Genomic DNA, 17,041 nt, shown 5'->3' on the forward strand with positions numbered 1-17,041 from the left:
ATTTTCTTAAAAAAGAGGCCACAAAATTAAGTTAAAATTAATTTGATTTATTTTTGTTTGAAAACTCTCTAAAATGGACCCAATCATTCAGAATAAATACTTTTTTTTTTTTTTGAAATTCGGCTTTGACACATTACACGATATAACCTCGTGAGATACTTCGGTACATATGTACTTTCATAGTGGTTGTAGGATTATGGGCGTACGAAGCCCCCTCTTCCATTTATGTGTTTTACTTTTGACATATTATTAGAAAAATATTAAAATAAATGTCAAACCAATCCATATATCGATAAAAAAGCAATAGAATTGTAACGGAGCGCTATCTACCGTAAGCTTTATGTAAGAATAAATATCAAAAACTAATTCGACTCCAAAAAATGTCCAATCCAGCAGTAGTAATTGATTTATGAAATTTTCGATATCTAGGACAATTAGGTAGGTAGTAGGTGTTTAAGAACATTTAAGAAAACATTAACGACATTTAAGAAAACAATAGCTTTAAATACCGATAAAATAAAAATCGGATCCAGATAAATTCCTTTTGAACTACGTGATTAAAGATAATCCCCATGCTAATAATTTCATATATGTATATATAATTTGTTAAATAGAAATCACAATACCCGAAATTCTCATGTACGAGGTATGTTAAAAAAATAACGGGAATTTTCGTTTTTTGAAAGAAATAATATTCATTCGTCTATATTAAGGTTATTACATTAATTATGCACTTGCACCAGCGCTTCTTCTAGTCTTCGAAACCCCTTTCCTAAACTAAATTTTTAGGACAGCTTTGGTTTTTTAAACAATTTCTCGTTGTTATCGGTGCTTCATGTGCTTGTATATGAACATAATACAAAATGACAATTGGTCTCACCAAACCCGTGAAATATTAACTTTTACAATTCCCGTTATTTTTTGAACACATCACGTATATTACCATAAAGATGTTATCGCCTATAATTACTTGGTCGCGCGATTGATTAACTGTTAAGATATACTCTTGGCTTTCTTGTCGATTAACAGGGAGTCGAAAACCTATATGAGTGGCACTTCATTAATCAGTGTGTTTTGATATGCGATCGGACATATAGTGAAATTGATCGGCGTTGCGTGAAATTGAAAACCAAATACCGATTCAACAAATAAAAAATAAACAATCCCGTAAAAAAATAAATAATTTCTAAATGCATATAAAAGTGTTTAATATAAATTGCAAAATTAATTAAGTGCCCTGAACACTAAAACTCACAAATATACTTTAAGTACTGCAAACAGTAGAGTCCTCGACGAAGAAATGACGGATCACAAGCAAAAAAACATACTCGATACACCCGAAGGCATTGGCATGTCTATGGAACAACTCGCCTTCGACACGGAAGGAAGTTGCTCACCACCACCTGCGTACATGCCGACCACCATCCCAAACGAGAAGGAACATGTAGATGAACCTTCCGCCGAAGATCCACTTAAACCGGATTCCAAGCCCAAAGTGCGGCGTCGGCGCATTATGTCTATGGAATTGCCGGTGTTTCTGATATTTCTCGCGCTTATGTTAACGGGTCCTGTTATGCTGAATCAAGAACTTTATCAAACTTGTGTCGCCGTCTATCACTACAACGAGACCGACTGCGAGCCACTGCGCGGTATTATACCAAAAACTGAGGAGGCAAAGGTATGTAAGCTGTTTAAGTATTATGTGGAGAGTTTGAAAGACTACGAATAGAAAGACATGTTCATTTCTTCAATGTCAATCTTTTTCATAACGAAATGCAGTCGAATGAATTTAATATGAACTGACTAGGGCAAAGCTATTATCATGGTTGAAATTCATGACCAATTAACTGGCGCTCAGCTATCAAATGACTACTAGACTGTGGCCTTTAATTGTTATTAAAATGTTCCGCTTATCGAACAATTGATTTGGTCTAATTTATGTCTTTTGTTAGCTTATCGAAATAACCATTATAAAATGTCTTTTCCCTGATAATATAAATCCATATGAGCTCACATTTGTTTTCAAATACAGAAATTGACTGACACAGTTTTAGGTAAGGGGATGAAGAGAGGCCCAAACCCTTTAAAATTTATAGTTTTTATAAGGAATGGTTTTACGAAAACCATAAAAATAATAGTTTTTTTTTTGGAAAAAAACCCCACCTTAATACAAATCATTCTACGCCTATGTCTGTCCATGTACTGTTTATATAATAAATTACTTACAAATTCTGCTGTGTAATTGCTACTAAAGTATTGTTTACAAACTATTAATTTATTAGCTTCAGTAGTACAGAAGAGAAAAAGTTATATTGATTTTCTGATTGGGTTAAAATCCCAAGTCGTTAAAATATATGAAATTAAAACAATAATTCTAATATTTAGTGTAGTAGGGCAATTTCTAGAAATTATTGAGACTTCAGAAAAAATCTAAAAAAGTAACCGTTCTTTGCACTTTTACTACTATTTACACTGAAAATAGTTGTTTTAGAATGCTTTTAAGCTATTTGGCTGTTCCAGAACTTAATACTGAAATATAATGATGTGGAAGACTTGGATATTTGGTGAATATTCGCAATTTTATCGATTAAAAATTTATAAAATTGATACTAAAAGCGGAAGAAATTAGTCGATAATTCCATAAGAATTTATAATTCCCGTTATTTTTTGATCATACTTCATATAGTCACTTTGAAATTAAATTTTCAATATTGTATTCCCTTTTTAGGCAATCGAAAATCATCTGCAACCATATGTTGCGCGTATAACAATGGTAAACTCTATGATACATAATGTATGGCCTGGTATACTCGTGCTTTTTGTGGGACCATGGTCGGATAAATTTGGACGACGTCCAGTGCTGTTGGTAAGCTTTACGGGTATGTAGTTTAAATGTCTCAATTTTATGCCTAATATATACTAATATTTTATACATTCATTCTCACAGCCTTCGTCATTGGTTACATTATAACTACAACACTAGTATACTTTTCCAAAGCTTTGTCTTTGAACCCATGGTTCTACTTATTAGGCGGCATACCAGCCACAATTGTTGGTGGTGGTTGTGCTATGACAACTGTGGTCTTCTGCTATGTATCTGATGTCTCCGATGTGGAGAATAAACCAAAGCGGTAAGTGATGGAAAATATCGATCTAATTGCAGCTTGAACTACAAGACAATTTGTAATATCTGTTTCTTTTTAGTATGTTCTTTGTGGATATGGCTATGGGGCTGGGTGTTGTGCTCGGCAATGTCTTGAGCAGCTATCTGCTACGTTATACTAGTGTCACTATAGTGTGTGCCACATCTACAATGCTTGTACTGCTCGGTTGGATGTATATTTTCTTTTTCATCGAAGAAAGTTTGGATGTAAAAGAAACCACATTAGCGGTAAGAAAGACTTCAGCTGAAGTATAAATCATCTAGATATATTATTTATGTGTTTGTTCTATACTTTATTCTAGCATAAAGCTAAGAGCTTCTTCGATTTCGGTCTGATAAAAGATCTCGTGAAGACTTGTGTGGCAAAGCGTCCAAATTATGGCAGAGCCATCATTGGTTGTACCGTTTCCATATTAATGGTGACCAGCTTTGTTTTACGTAAGTTTGTACTAAAGATTATTTCATCTATTACAATTTGTGTTTCTCAAAATTAAAAAAATAATATATATTTTTCAGACGGTGAACATGGTGTCTTCTACCTGTTTTTACGCAATAAATTCAATGTCACATTACAACAGTTTACCTACTATAATGCCACTATAATAACCATAAAGATGATAGGCTGTGGCTTAGCCTTTGCGGTATTTAGAAAGGTATGCAAATGAAGTCTAAATTGTTAACTGTAGCCATGCCTTATTAATTCTAAATGCTATATTTAATTACAGCTCTTCAAACTACCATTTGCCGTTATCGCTATGATGGGTTTAGCTGGTTGTATATTAGATCATTTTGGACGTGCTTTAGCGCAAAGTTTCTGGCAAATGTATATGGCTTCCTCGTTCGGACTTATGTCGGGAATAACGGGTCCGATGTTGCAAGCCATTGTCTCATTGGCGGTGCCTTCAAATGAACTCGGTAAGCGTAAAATGTCTTTAAAAACCCAATTCAACTTCTTCATTAATGATGTATATTTTTCTAGGTAAAGTCTACTCACTGGTCTCCTGTGCGCAGACAATGTCACCTTTGGTGTCTGCACCTTTGTATACCTATGTCTACAACAAGACACTGCATTTTTATCCCGGATTATTTAATTTCATTAGCGCTGGATTGTATGTGGAGTGCTTCTGTGTTATGATGTAAGTTAGTAAAATATGTAGAGATAATAAGAAAATAAGTAAGAAGGGATTCTTCTTTGGTATAGTTATTTACTATAGTACATGACTAAAACATGGTTAAAACTAAAAATTAATATTGCACGAATGAGAACTTGGACCTGGGTTCGATAACCCTTTACAGCAAAATTAACTTTTTTTCTGGAAATTGAAAATTTATCGATAAATTTTCTTTTCGAAGTTCTATCTTTGGCCTTTCATAACATCTGCAATATAAGCTTAACCACTGAATTTAGATGAAAATGTAGATTGCATCCATATTTTGGATTTTTGAGTAACCATATTCTGTAGCTTATAATAATTATTTAAAAAAAGATTTTTTCGAACTTCGAAGCCACATAAAAAATAATAGTTTAGTCTGTCCAATTCATATTATATTTTATATCATGTCTCAACACACTTCTTATTGTGAAAAATTGAAAATTGAGGATAGGTTAAAGTTCAATCCCTACTTTAGTGTTATATGTTTTTAATCATATTTATAATTTCTCTTCAACAGTGTAATAAATATTTTCGAACGACGAGTTGCTAAACGAGCAAAGGAATCTGAGGTCGAAAATGGAAAAAATGAAAAATCGCCAACTGAAAACGATCCAACAGCGTAGGCATAGGGCTAAAATTGTAGAAACTCATTTTATTTGTTAAGGACAAATTTATAATTTGATCACTTAATTATTTAAGTGGTAGATAAGTATATTTTTATTTGTAAATATAAATTAAAATGCAAATTATGAATAATTAAAAATATGTATATAATCATACTATAGTTGAAAACCATTTTTATTTAAACAAGTTAGGAATGGCTAAGTTCGGATGTAAACAAACATTTTATACTCTCGCAATTAATTTATTAATATAACACACAATTTGACCCACATATGTGGCATAAAGTCTATTAGAAATGAAAAATCATTATATATAGTATATGGGGATTGGTAAATCATGTACCTCAACTATTTTTGCCACCTAGCTACATTCTATGCCACGGAGCTATTAGAAGAAAAAGAGTATCTCTAAACTAAATTAAAATATCTGAGAGATTTACTTATATTTTCGGTAAAAAATGTATTCGATACTCTGAGGTCCTCATGTTCGTTATATAGGGCCTTGAAAATGTATGGTCCGATTTCAAGGATTTTTAGAAGGGTGACGCCTCACTATAAATGAAGTATTTGTTCCTATATCTTCACTAGTACTTACTTTATATATTGTAAAGTAAACAATTCTGATCGAAATTTGTGGTATATGGAAAGTAGGCGTGGTTGTGAACCGATTTGGCCCATTTTTAAAACATAGCATTGGGGTGCCGTGAAAATATTATGAACCGAATTTCATTGAAATTGGTCGAGCAGTTTCGGAGACATGGTTTTGGACCCATAAGTGGGCAAAGCCACGCCCATTTCAAATTTTGTATAGCAATTTGCGTGCAGCTCTTCTGTACCATATTTACCATAAAATTTAAAGTTTTTGGTGTTTTTCCTTTCTGTATTAAAGCATTATGGGAGGTGGGCGTGGTCATACTCCGATTTAATATATTTTTGGACTGTATAAGAAAATGGCAAAAGGAAACCAGAGTTTGATTGATATAACTTCGGTAGTTTACGAGATAAAAACTTAGTAGGGGGCGGTGTCACGCCCACTTTTCCACAAAATTACATCCAAATATGCCTCTTCCTAGTGTGATCCTTTGTACCAAATTTTACTTTTGTAACTTCGTTCGTGGACAGACGGACGGACGGCAGTTTAGCAACTTAGTTACGAGAGTATAAAAAATAGATTTGTCATGGTAAAAAAAGTATTTTCAGCATATTCACTAAGAATATTATAGAATATAGAAAGAATATTAAGTCTACAACTTTGTTTTCGCCGTTTTCCAATAGATGTCTCTAGAGTCAAGCACTGGTTGATTAAATAAATTTTTTTTTTATATCGATCTTGGACATTTGTGTCAAAATCAAATATTTGTAGAGATCTGTTTGCATCCCAAACTTATTCTCAACTGAAAATGTCACTTTTTGAGCCGAATTCTCGACGTTTGCGGGAGTGTCTCTCCGGTCAAGCACTGGTCGATTATATTGTTTTATATCCATCTTGGACATTTGTGTCAACATTAACCCAACAAAATAAGATTCACTCATATTTTTTATTTATATTATGAAGTAAAAAATATATATCCAAACATAAAAAAAAAAATATTTGTTTATGTACATATATTAATTATAAAAATTATACTCTAACTAAAAATCATGTTATTATTATAATTTTAAAACTGCTGTTTCACAATAACGAAAATCAGCCACAAGGGTATAAATTAAGAGAAGCGCAGAGAAAAATAGCTCACTCATACTTTGTCAGCATTTTTCATTCAGTTCTCTTAAATTGTCACAATTTATCAGTGATCATAAAGTTTTACGACGTTGATAAGTGACAGCATCTTTATTATTATCTTTCTATTTTATTAAAAAAAAATATATAAAAAAAAACAAAGTTATTTAAGTGAAAGTGAGGAAAGTCGTTGAACGAAAATAAATTTTTGAGCTATTTGGCATGTAAGTGGGTCATATTTGTCGTGCTGTAAGGGCCTAATTATCAAACAATTTACAAAATTACTTTCATCGAAAGTAAACTCAAAAAGAAAATTGTCAAAACAATTTCAGAAAATTTGGCGACTTTTAGTTAGGCACTGAAAATGCTACAGAAAATATTTAGTTTTAAAAAATCTGGAGTTTAATTGTTTGTCGGAAAACTATAGACATGATCTATTAATAATATATGTGTGTAATTTGCCTACTTCGACCGATCCTTTGAATGGACTACTAAATATATCTGTGTAAAGTATATTAACAGATTACACTATCATTTTATCATTAAAAATAGTTAAGTTAAGTTGATTCTCAATCTCTGGATTTTTTTTTGTTCAAGTATAAAGTTTTAAAGCCACACCTGAAGTACCATAAACTGCGTCACATAACACATACTTAAACAAGATTAGACCAATGGTATTGAGAACTTTTCAAAATCAAGTAATGAATGTATTGATGAAACTTCATAGATAACACTGGATCACAAATTTGAATTTGTTTTTTGTTCCACGGATGCCACTATCCATTTTGTATGTGAACTGGCTCGCTGATTTCGAAAATTGAATTATTTTTTTTTTTCTATGGATACGTTTTTGAGATATTTGCAATTTACCGTTATTCGACCAAAAAAAAAGGTGTCTTCACTTAATCATATATATCTCACTGACCAGTTGAGCAATCTTACTGCAAATTATAGAAAATAAAAGTGAATGAAATTTCCTAAAAATATTGCCTACTCCATTTTTCCATAGGCCTTATAATTTCTGAGAAATTGATTAATAACTTCGAGTTGTTTCGCTGTTTCTGTTAAGTAAAAAGTCAATTTTCATGTCGTTTTTAGTTTTTATAAACTCATTTATTTATATATTAGTAATATATATTAAAACAATGTGTTATTTTTGTCTTAAGTTGATGTTCTTACATTATAGTCGAAATGATTATGTGTTTTGTTTTGTCGTTTATTTAGTTTAGGATCGGTTTCTCTTATGAGAAACCAACAGTAGTCACCCATCATACCGACGTCCCAGAAACCTTGGTATCGATTCTCAATTAATTGCATTTGCTGGTGAAACCTTTCGCCATGCTCGTCACTTTCGTCTCCGCGATTTGCCGGAAAAAAACTTAAATGGGAATGCAGAAAATGAATTTTTAAAGACATATTTACGCCTGGAGAAAATGATGAGCTTGATGTGCAATGGCGGAAGAATGAAAAAAAAATTTCATAAAAAAATTTAAAAACTCGAAGTGATTAAACAATTTCTCAGAAATTATAAGGCCTATGGAAAAATGGTGTAGGCAATATTTTTAGGAAATTTCATTCACTTTTATTTTCTATAATTTGCAGTAAGATTGCTCAACTGGTCAGTGAGATATACATGATTAAATGAAGACACCTTTTTTTTTTGGTCGAATAACGGTAAATTGCAAATATCTCAAAAACGTATCCATAAAAAAAAATTAACTCGATTTTCGAAATCAGCGAGCCATTTCACATACAAATTGGATAGTGGCGTTCATGGAACATTTTTGCTGTAAACCAGTGTAATTTAAGATTTTGCTTTAAACGATTTTCTCTTTTTAAAAGACCACGTGCAATCAAATATTTGTTAGAATCCCGCTAATTAAGGCGCCTTGGGAGTAGTGGAACTAAAAATTTCATGGTCATGCCAAATTAACTGTTGTCATTGTTTACCATTTGACTGCAAAAGTTTTGAAATAAGATTAAAATAGCTTAAGACAGACAAACCCACGCCGACAAACTTTTTATTAGGTCCATATCTATAAATGTTATACGCTGACGTCATGACAGACCCTATAAACTAAAAAAAAAGAAATAGAATCGAAAACTTCAAAACAAACACACGATGTATTGAAAGTACGAAACTGAAGGTGTAAACAAATAAGAAAAGTTAAAGAAGTGACGTCCTTTGGAAGCTGTTAGACCCCCTAGCATGTATAACTTTATATCGTAATAACCTTGAGAATACGCTGCAGTTTTTTAATATATAATTTCGTTTTCTTATTTCTTCAAACATAGTTGTGATGTAGAATGATGACACAAAAATCACAAACTGCTGTACTTATCACACTTAAAATCACACCAGCGGAAGGTACATAAGAATCAGATTAACGCCTGGCTATATTTAAACAACAGATATTATCGCCCATCAGTCGCGCCATTGAGCGAGAACTAAGATAAGTTCCGGCACGCCTAACTAGAAGGTGAAAAGCTGAAAAGTAACTGTTCAACGTTCAGTAGAGTTGCAAATGTCTTCGGTCGTAAAGGTCTACACGCGAAGCTCGAAATTACCGTAATAACGAAATAACGCGTGTGAAATTAATTAAGTGAAATGCTAAAATCTGCTCCAGTACTAGAGTATCGAAACTAAAACGAAAATTGTTAAAAATATAATATTTTAAAATTACTAAAAACGATCCTTAAAAAGTAACGTTACAAAAATGGTTATCCACGCAATGACAGAGGAAAAAGAGCGTAGCATACTCGACACACCCGAAGGCATCGGCTTGTCTTTCGAACAGCTCACCTTCGACACTGAGGGAAATTGCTTACCGCCAGCATATTTGCCCACTACACCGCCAAACGAAAAACACCATGACGAGGAACCAACAGCGGAAGATCCGCTTAATCCGGATTCCAAGCCTAAAGTACGGCGGCGCGTTATGTTCTTGGAATTGCCGGTGTTTCTAATGTTTGTCGCTCTAATGTTAGGCAGTTCTGTTATGTTGAATCAAGAACTTTATCAAACTTGTGTTGCCGTCTATAACTACAGTGAGACAGAATGTGAACCACTGCGCGGTATTATACCCAAGACACCCGAGGCTAAGGTGAGTGTTTTTGAACCGCTTGTTAATCTAGTGGCATACATTCTGACCGGCATAAAATAATAAGGTACCGCATATATGGTTTATGCTGTTTAAATTAAACGTCTTTAATGTAGTCGAGTCATAAATCATAATAGGGATATGAAAGCTCAAGTAGTGGAGCAGATAAATTAATTATTAAATAAACATTTCGTAAGCATAGACTAAAGATAAAGTCATCAGAGTGGAGTGAACTCTGGAAATCTTAGGTGGCAGAACGCCTACAAAAAAAACAAAAATAGAGAGAATACCAGTTGCTAACTCATCCACCGCACTTTCAAAATATTTGGATTTATGAAACGTTGCCTTCCAATTTTATTAAACGTCTGGCCGCGGTTCTGATTTAATTGAAAGAAAGCACATTACGATTTTTGATATTTAACGATAAATGTAGGAAACTAGAAGTTTTAAGATCGATTATAAAAACGAGTCGCTTACAGTTGCGGAACCTTTTCTGCCGAATGATCCGATTAGGAAAAAAAGTGGGCGCGTGTAAAGTGGAGGTTGAGTTAGCGTCTAAATAAGGTCTGATCTCTTTAGTAAAAATATTCATTCGAAGTTTTGAATATGGCGAGGTTTTGAATATCTAACTATAAAACCGAGAGCATTCCGATTACTAAGGACCACCTTTCTTCCAAACTAGAAAGGCGAGAAGATCTAAATTAGGGCAGACTATTAGATCAGACTATGAGAAATTATACGAGATGCAGAGCTAAATAGAGAAGGTGCAATCTTTTATAAGAGTGTACAGCTGCTGGCGTACGCCGACGATATTGATATCATTGGAAGCAACAACCGCGCCGTTTGTTCTGCTTTTTCCTGCATGGATAAGGAGGCGAAGCGAATGGGTTTGGAGGTGAATGAGGACAAGACGAAATATCTCCTGTCATCCAGCAAACAGTCGGCGCACTTGCGTCTTGGCTCCCACATCACTGTTGACAGTCATAACTTCGAAGTCGTAGATAATTTCGAATACCTGGGAACCAGTATCAACAACACCAACAATGTCAGCCTCGAAATCCAGCGCAGAATCACTCTTGCCAAGAGGTGCTATTTTGGACTGAGTAGGCAACTGAAAAGTAAAGTCCTATCTCGGCGATCCAAAATCAAACTCTACAAGTCGCTTATCATTCCCGTCCTGCTTGGAATCTTCAACTGGCGCCGAACTGCGAAGGAAAGAGACGAGTGGCGCACTCTCATCGATTCGGCTATTACCAGCTAAACGGTTCAACGCTAATCACATATATTAAATCTTGAGTCCTAATATCGAAACTTATGACCTTCGAAAAACAGCATCGAGCTCAAAGAAGATAATGTTAGAAATCTGTGAAGTTGTGAGATTCTTGAACAGCTGTTGGGATAGTAAAGAGTGTCAGAGTTTACATCTGTTATGGTGACATCCGAGGCTCTGCTTTGATATTAAAACAAGTATATAATACCTAATATTAGATTTTTTAAACATACGGAGGTATCTTAGCAAATATAAATGAACACATAATCTTAGATACCCTGTAGGTTATCAAGTGAAATCGATCCAGAAATGACCTCCCTAACCCCCATATTCTATTCTATATACATAATGATTTTCGTTATTTTATTGGACTTTATGTCGTATATTAGGGACAAACATTATGTTATATTAATAAAATTAATTAAATAAATAAATAGAGAGCGTTTAAATTATGAGCTACACACGAACTTAGCCCTTTCCTTTCTAGTTTGATATTATTTTTATATATATCTCAAAATTTTCAGTTAATCGAGAATCGTCTACAACCATATGTGGCACGAATTACCATGACAAATTCAATAATACATAATGTATGGCCGGGACTGCTAGTGTTGTTCGTTGGACCCTGGTCAGATAAATTTGGACGTCGACCAATACTACTGGCGACTTTTGGAGGTACGTAAAAAGACTAGTATATTTTAATTAATATTTATTTTATCTTATTGAATCACACTCTCACGCACATCACACAGCTTACTTCGTTGGTTACACCATATCGGCCATATTGGTATTCTTTTCGAAAGCGCTATCACTCAATCCCTGGTTCTATCTACTGGGTGGCCTACCATCCACAATTGTCGGTGGCAATTGTACAATGATGACTATCGTCTTCTGTTATGTATCCGACGTCTCCGATGTAAGCAGTAAAGCAAAACGGTGAGTATGGGGTTAGTTGGGTTTCGAGACAAAATTTTAAAACTTTTCTTCTTCAAATTTTCAGCATGTTCTACATTGATATGGTTATGGGTGTGGGTGTAGTGACCGGCAATATATTGAGTAGTTATCTGTTGCGTTACACGAATGTGGCCACAGTTTGTGCCACATGTGCGACGTTGGTGTTCATCGCTTTGATGTATATAATTATTTTCATTGGTGAAAGTTTGGATGTGAAGAAGACCACATTGTCGGTATGTCGGCGAAACAAATCTACAGTTTCAAATAATTTTCTTCAATGATTTTATTTCTTTTTTTTTAGCATAAGACTAAACACTTCTTTGATATGGGTTTAATCAAGGATCTCGTTAAGACCTGTGTGGCAAAGCGTCCAAATTATGGGCGCGCTATTATCGCTTGTACAATATCGATTCTGATGGTATCCAATTTCGTTGTGCGTAAGTATCAAAAATGGTGTACATTTTTAACAAGTTTTTGTGATGAGAGTTTTGAGTTTGACTATTTTTGTTTTTGTTTTTAATACAACAGATGGTGAATATGGTGTCTTCTACTTGTTCTTGCGCACCAAATTCAATGTCACCTTACAACAGTACACCTACTATAATGCCACTGTCATAGCAATAAAAATGGCGGGATGTGCGCTGGCCTTCGCACTGTTTAGAAAGGTTTGTAAATGACAATGACTAAATTTTTTACTTAGTATAAATTTTACATGATTACAGCTCTTCAAACTACCATTCGCCGCCATCGCTATGATGGGTTTATTCGGTTGTATACTAGATCATTTATGTCGCGCTTTGGCGCAAAGTTTCTGGCAAATGTACATGGCCTCGTTCTTCGGTCTTATGTCGGGCATAACGGGACCCATGTTACAAGCAATCGTTGCACTGGCGGTGCCATCAAGTGAACTTGGTAAATATATACACACATATACCAAATAATTTAAGTGATCTTATGAACTATATGACATTCTTTCGCAGGTAAAGTTTATTCGCTGGCATCATGTTTCAAGACCCTCTCACCGTTATTTGCTGCTCCCTTGTACACGTACGTGTACAATCGTACGCTGACTTTTTATCCCGGATTTTTCAATTTCATTAGCACAGGCCTCTTTGTGGAGTGCTTCTTGGTTATGATGTGAGTGGGAAACTTATATAATATGTTATTTAAAGTGGTTGAAATAATAATAATTTTTTTATTTTTAACAGCATGGTAAATATTTATGAGCGACGAGTTGCCGGCCGAAAGGCCAAGGCAGATGCTGAAAATGGTGATTCTGAGAAAGCTCAGACAGAGAAGCCTCAAACAGAGAAACCTCAAACAGAAAAGCCTCCGGCAGATATTAAAAAATAGTAATACTCTGTTAACTAACGTTAAGTTGTAGAAAAAAAATAACAAGAAATGAATTAGTAATAAAAAACTACGAAGAATCATCGCTAAATACTTTTATAAAATAAATACTATAAGACAATTTTAAAGTAATTGTATATGAATTATTTTTATTTTTTTTTCAAAATGCTATGTTAAACTTTAAACGAAATATTGGAGGGATTAGGTTAAGTTAGCGGTTGTCTTTCAACCTAGGCCTTTGCGAGGCCCATTGTGACACCACCGGGACTGGGATCCCCTCACACTATTATGTCCTCACTAAACCCCCCCATGTGGTCTTGATAAAACTAAATAATTCAAAGAGTTACGATTCTTTTACTATACAGACCCTTACATTCACATAGAAGGTGTTGTATAGTCTCTTTTGCCGCTTGGCAATCTACATATAAATATATAAATAATCCTGGTCGTTAACACTCTTTTTGACAGAACGAGAAGACTCTCTTTAATTGTAGCAATCTCCGCTTGGAAGACACTGCCGTGATCCGGTATCCGGAAGCCGATTTTGGTATATAATTTTTCTGAAAAGACATCACCTCATCTCGGAATCTTTATGATGACTAATATATGATAACATTATATTTGGTGTAGGATAACAGAATAAATATAAGACACGATTTCTTGCCTCTTATATTGCCCTATGGATATTAACAAAAAAAAAAACAGGCGGGATTTGTAATGGCATTCTCTGCGAACAAAATACTTCATTGAAGTGCGATTTCCGCAAATGTTTCCTCTGAAGGATGTATGCTAGCATTTCAAACTTCATATACTAAGTAAAACTTGAGTTACTCCCTATTATTAGGTCTACACTCAGCCGCACTTTTCTTGGAATTAAACAAGTAAGGAAAAACCAAGTTCGGGTGCAACCGAACATTTTATACTCTTGCAATTTATTGAAGAAATTTTATTAAGATAACACACATTTACCCACATACGCTGCATAAAGTTTAATAGAATAACGAAAATCGCCATATGTAGATATGAGGGCTGAGGTAATTCCTGAACCGATTTCATTAATTTTCACCAGCAAGGTACACTATATCCAAGACTATTTTTGGAACAGAGACACACTATTAGAAGAAAACAATTCCCTCTGAATTACATTAAATTATCTGAGAGAATTACCCATATTTTCGGTTAAAATTTACCCTTAGGCGCTGAGTTCAACATTTCGATATCCGGGGCCTTGAAAAGTCATGGTCCGATTTTGACAATTTTTTCACAAGTGATGCCACGGATCATATACAGTATTTATGTAAACTTTTATTTCGCTGTCTTCATTGGTTCCTAATGTATATCTTATAAAGTGAAGGAATCAGATGGAATTCAAAATTGAGTTTTAAGGAAAGTAGTCGTGGTTGTGAACACGATTTTTTGTCCGTGCTATCATGGTGTCAAGAAAATATTATATACCGAATTTCATTGAAATCTGTCGAGTAGTTCCTGAGATATGGTTTTTGACCCATAAGTGGGCGATGCCACGCCCATTTCTAATTTGGAAAAAGATCTGAGTGCAGCATCCTTTTGTTATTATTTCTGTGAAATTTAGTGTTTCTGACGTTTTTCGTTAGTCAGTTAACGCACTTTTAGTAATATTCAACCTAACCTTTGTATGGGAGGTGGGCGTGATTATTATTCGATTTCAACTATTTTCATGGTGTGTAGTGGGGTACGTAAGAGAACCGACTGCAAAAAGCTTGGCTTTATTGCAAATTTTACTTTTATAACTTCGTTTATGGCTTAGTTATGACACTATGTGTTTTTGGTTTTCGCCATTTTGTAGGCGTGGCAATAGTCCGATTTCGTCCATTTTCGAAAGCAACCCTCTCTCGGTCCCAAAGAATATTTGTGCCAAGTTTCGTCAAGATATCTTAATTTTTACTCAAGTTACAACTTGCACAGACGGACAGACGGACGGACGGACAGACATCCGGATTTCAAATCTACTCGTCACCCTGATCACTTTGGTATATATGACTCTATATCTAACTCTTTTAGTTTTAGGTGTTACAAACAAGCGTTATGTGAATAAAACTATAATACTCTCGTAGCAACTTTTGTTGCGAGAGTATAAAAAGAAAAGCAAAATTTCCCGCAAATGTCGAGAATTTGGCTCAAAAAGTGACATTTTCAGTTGAGGATAAGTTTGGGATGCAAACAGATCTCTACAAATATTTTGTTGGGTAAATGTTGATACAAATGTCCAAGATCGATATAAAAAAAATCAATTTCATCGACCAGTGCTTGACCCTAGAGACATTTATTGGAAAACGGCGGAAGCAAAGTTGTAGACCTAATAGATTGAAATTACTTTTGTTCCGTTGACACTTCAGTTTCCTGAAAATTGTCATTAAGAAAAAAATATTATATTTATTGCAGTCCAATTAATTGGAGTTCACTGTAAGATTTTATTTGACCAACACCAACAATCATATAAAACATCAACATAGTCTGATATATTCAGACTTTAAAACTTTGTTGTTGTGGTCTTATCGTTAGATAGTACAACTCTCATTGTAAATGTTCACGTTTACCTTTTCTTTGTGATTAACAACAAAAGCTTAATGTACTTGACATCAAATTGGTATTTGAAATTTTTTCGAAAGCGTCTAACTTTGGTAAAGGGATATGGCTAAGTATGTTATGAAGGACTAATTGCAAGCAAGGACCAACAAGCAATTAAAAAAATCAATCTAAAAAAATTAAAATAAAGCAAAAAATTAAATGATGAGGCTAGGGATTCATTACATTAATGTTTTTGGCCAGAATTCAATAACAAGCAACAAAATCCAAGCTTTTAACAAAAGTAACTTGTCAAGCTTATAAAACTATGTACGTCTAACCTTAGCGTCTGCAACAGACAAAGTAGCCAATTAATGATTGACTTTATCCTATATTGTATATCAGTCCACACCCACGCCGAGTCCTAATAAACTGTTAATGATTTCCGTTCTTCTGGTTAATTGTTTCACGAATTAATTAAGTCAACTAACTTGTTTGTAATTATTATATTTATTTAATAAAACAGTGGTTTTCCTCTAATTTTACTCCTATAAAATATTCTATATCCATGCAAATTATTTGCAGCGTCATTCTAAATTACTTTGCACCATATAGTGGGAAGCTTCTTAATTGAATAATCAACATTAATTTCGTTTTTATTTTGCGGGAAATTTAAGAGGGTGTAATTTGTATGCGATTAGAATCAAAATTGAAATAAAAAAGTACCAGTGACAATTACTGGGTATGCAGAGCATTTCGCTATAAATTAGACACAGTTCACAAAGATTTGATGTACATTGTCATTAGTTTAACTAGCAAATGAAAAGTAATTATTCGTAAAACAAAAAATGTAATGACCTTCGAAATTGCTTGCTGTTTGGTTGAATTGATACAGGGAAAATACATTTGGCAGAGAACTTTCAACTCTAAAATGTTTCGTAGCTTTTAGATCATATCTAGTATCGCGTGGACAATTAACAGCATACACGCTCGGTTACAACAACAAATTGTTCTAATAGTACGTTACAAGTTATAGCGACTTTTAGTACTTCAAATTTAAAATTAAATTTAATTTTAATTTAGCGATGCAATGCTCTATAATCCTATAGAATGATCCAGTGGATTGTACAGAAACAAAACATGTTTTGCAATTCTACAAATT

General features: G+C 33.9%; 2 protein-coding genes across 2 annotated transcripts; both read left to right on the forward strand.

The window, feature by feature from the left end:
* The first annotated feature begins 1,053 nt into the window (after positions 1-1,053).
* LOC105212586 (proton-coupled folate transporter) lies at positions 1,054-5,099 on the forward strand. Its single transcript, XM_011184643.3, has 9 exons — positions 1,054-1,678; positions 2,729-2,879; positions 2,948-3,131; positions 3,205-3,391; positions 3,466-3,601; positions 3,680-3,816; positions 3,889-4,078; positions 4,143-4,299; positions 4,835-5,099. Exons 1-9 carry the CDS (start codon positions 1,301-1,303, stop codon positions 4,938-4,940), a joined length of 1,626 nt encoding a protein of 541 aa, XP_011182945.2. The 5' UTR covers positions 1,054-1,300; the 3' UTR covers positions 4,941-5,099.
* A 4,001-nt stretch (positions 5,100-9,100) lies between these two features.
* On the forward strand, positions 9,101-13,445 carry LOC105212587 (proton-coupled folate transporter). The gene is made up of 9 exons (XM_011184645.3): positions 9,101-9,764; positions 11,556-11,706; positions 11,784-11,967; positions 12,032-12,218; positions 12,287-12,422; positions 12,514-12,650; positions 12,708-12,897; positions 12,966-13,122; positions 13,194-13,445. Exons 1-9 carry the CDS (start codon positions 9,378-9,380, stop codon positions 13,336-13,338), a joined length of 1,674 nt encoding a protein of 557 aa, XP_011182947.2. The 5' UTR covers positions 9,101-9,377; the 3' UTR covers positions 13,339-13,445.
* The last annotated feature ends 3,596 nt before the right edge of the window (positions 13,446-17,041 follow it).

This window comes from Zeugodacus cucurbitae, chromosome 6 (assembly GCF_028554725.1).
Source record: "Zeugodacus cucurbitae isolate PBARC_wt_2022May chromosome 6, idZeuCucr1.2, whole genome shotgun sequence".
Classification (NCBI taxonomy): Eukaryota; Metazoa; Arthropoda; class Insecta; order Diptera; family Tephritidae; genus Zeugodacus; species Zeugodacus cucurbitae.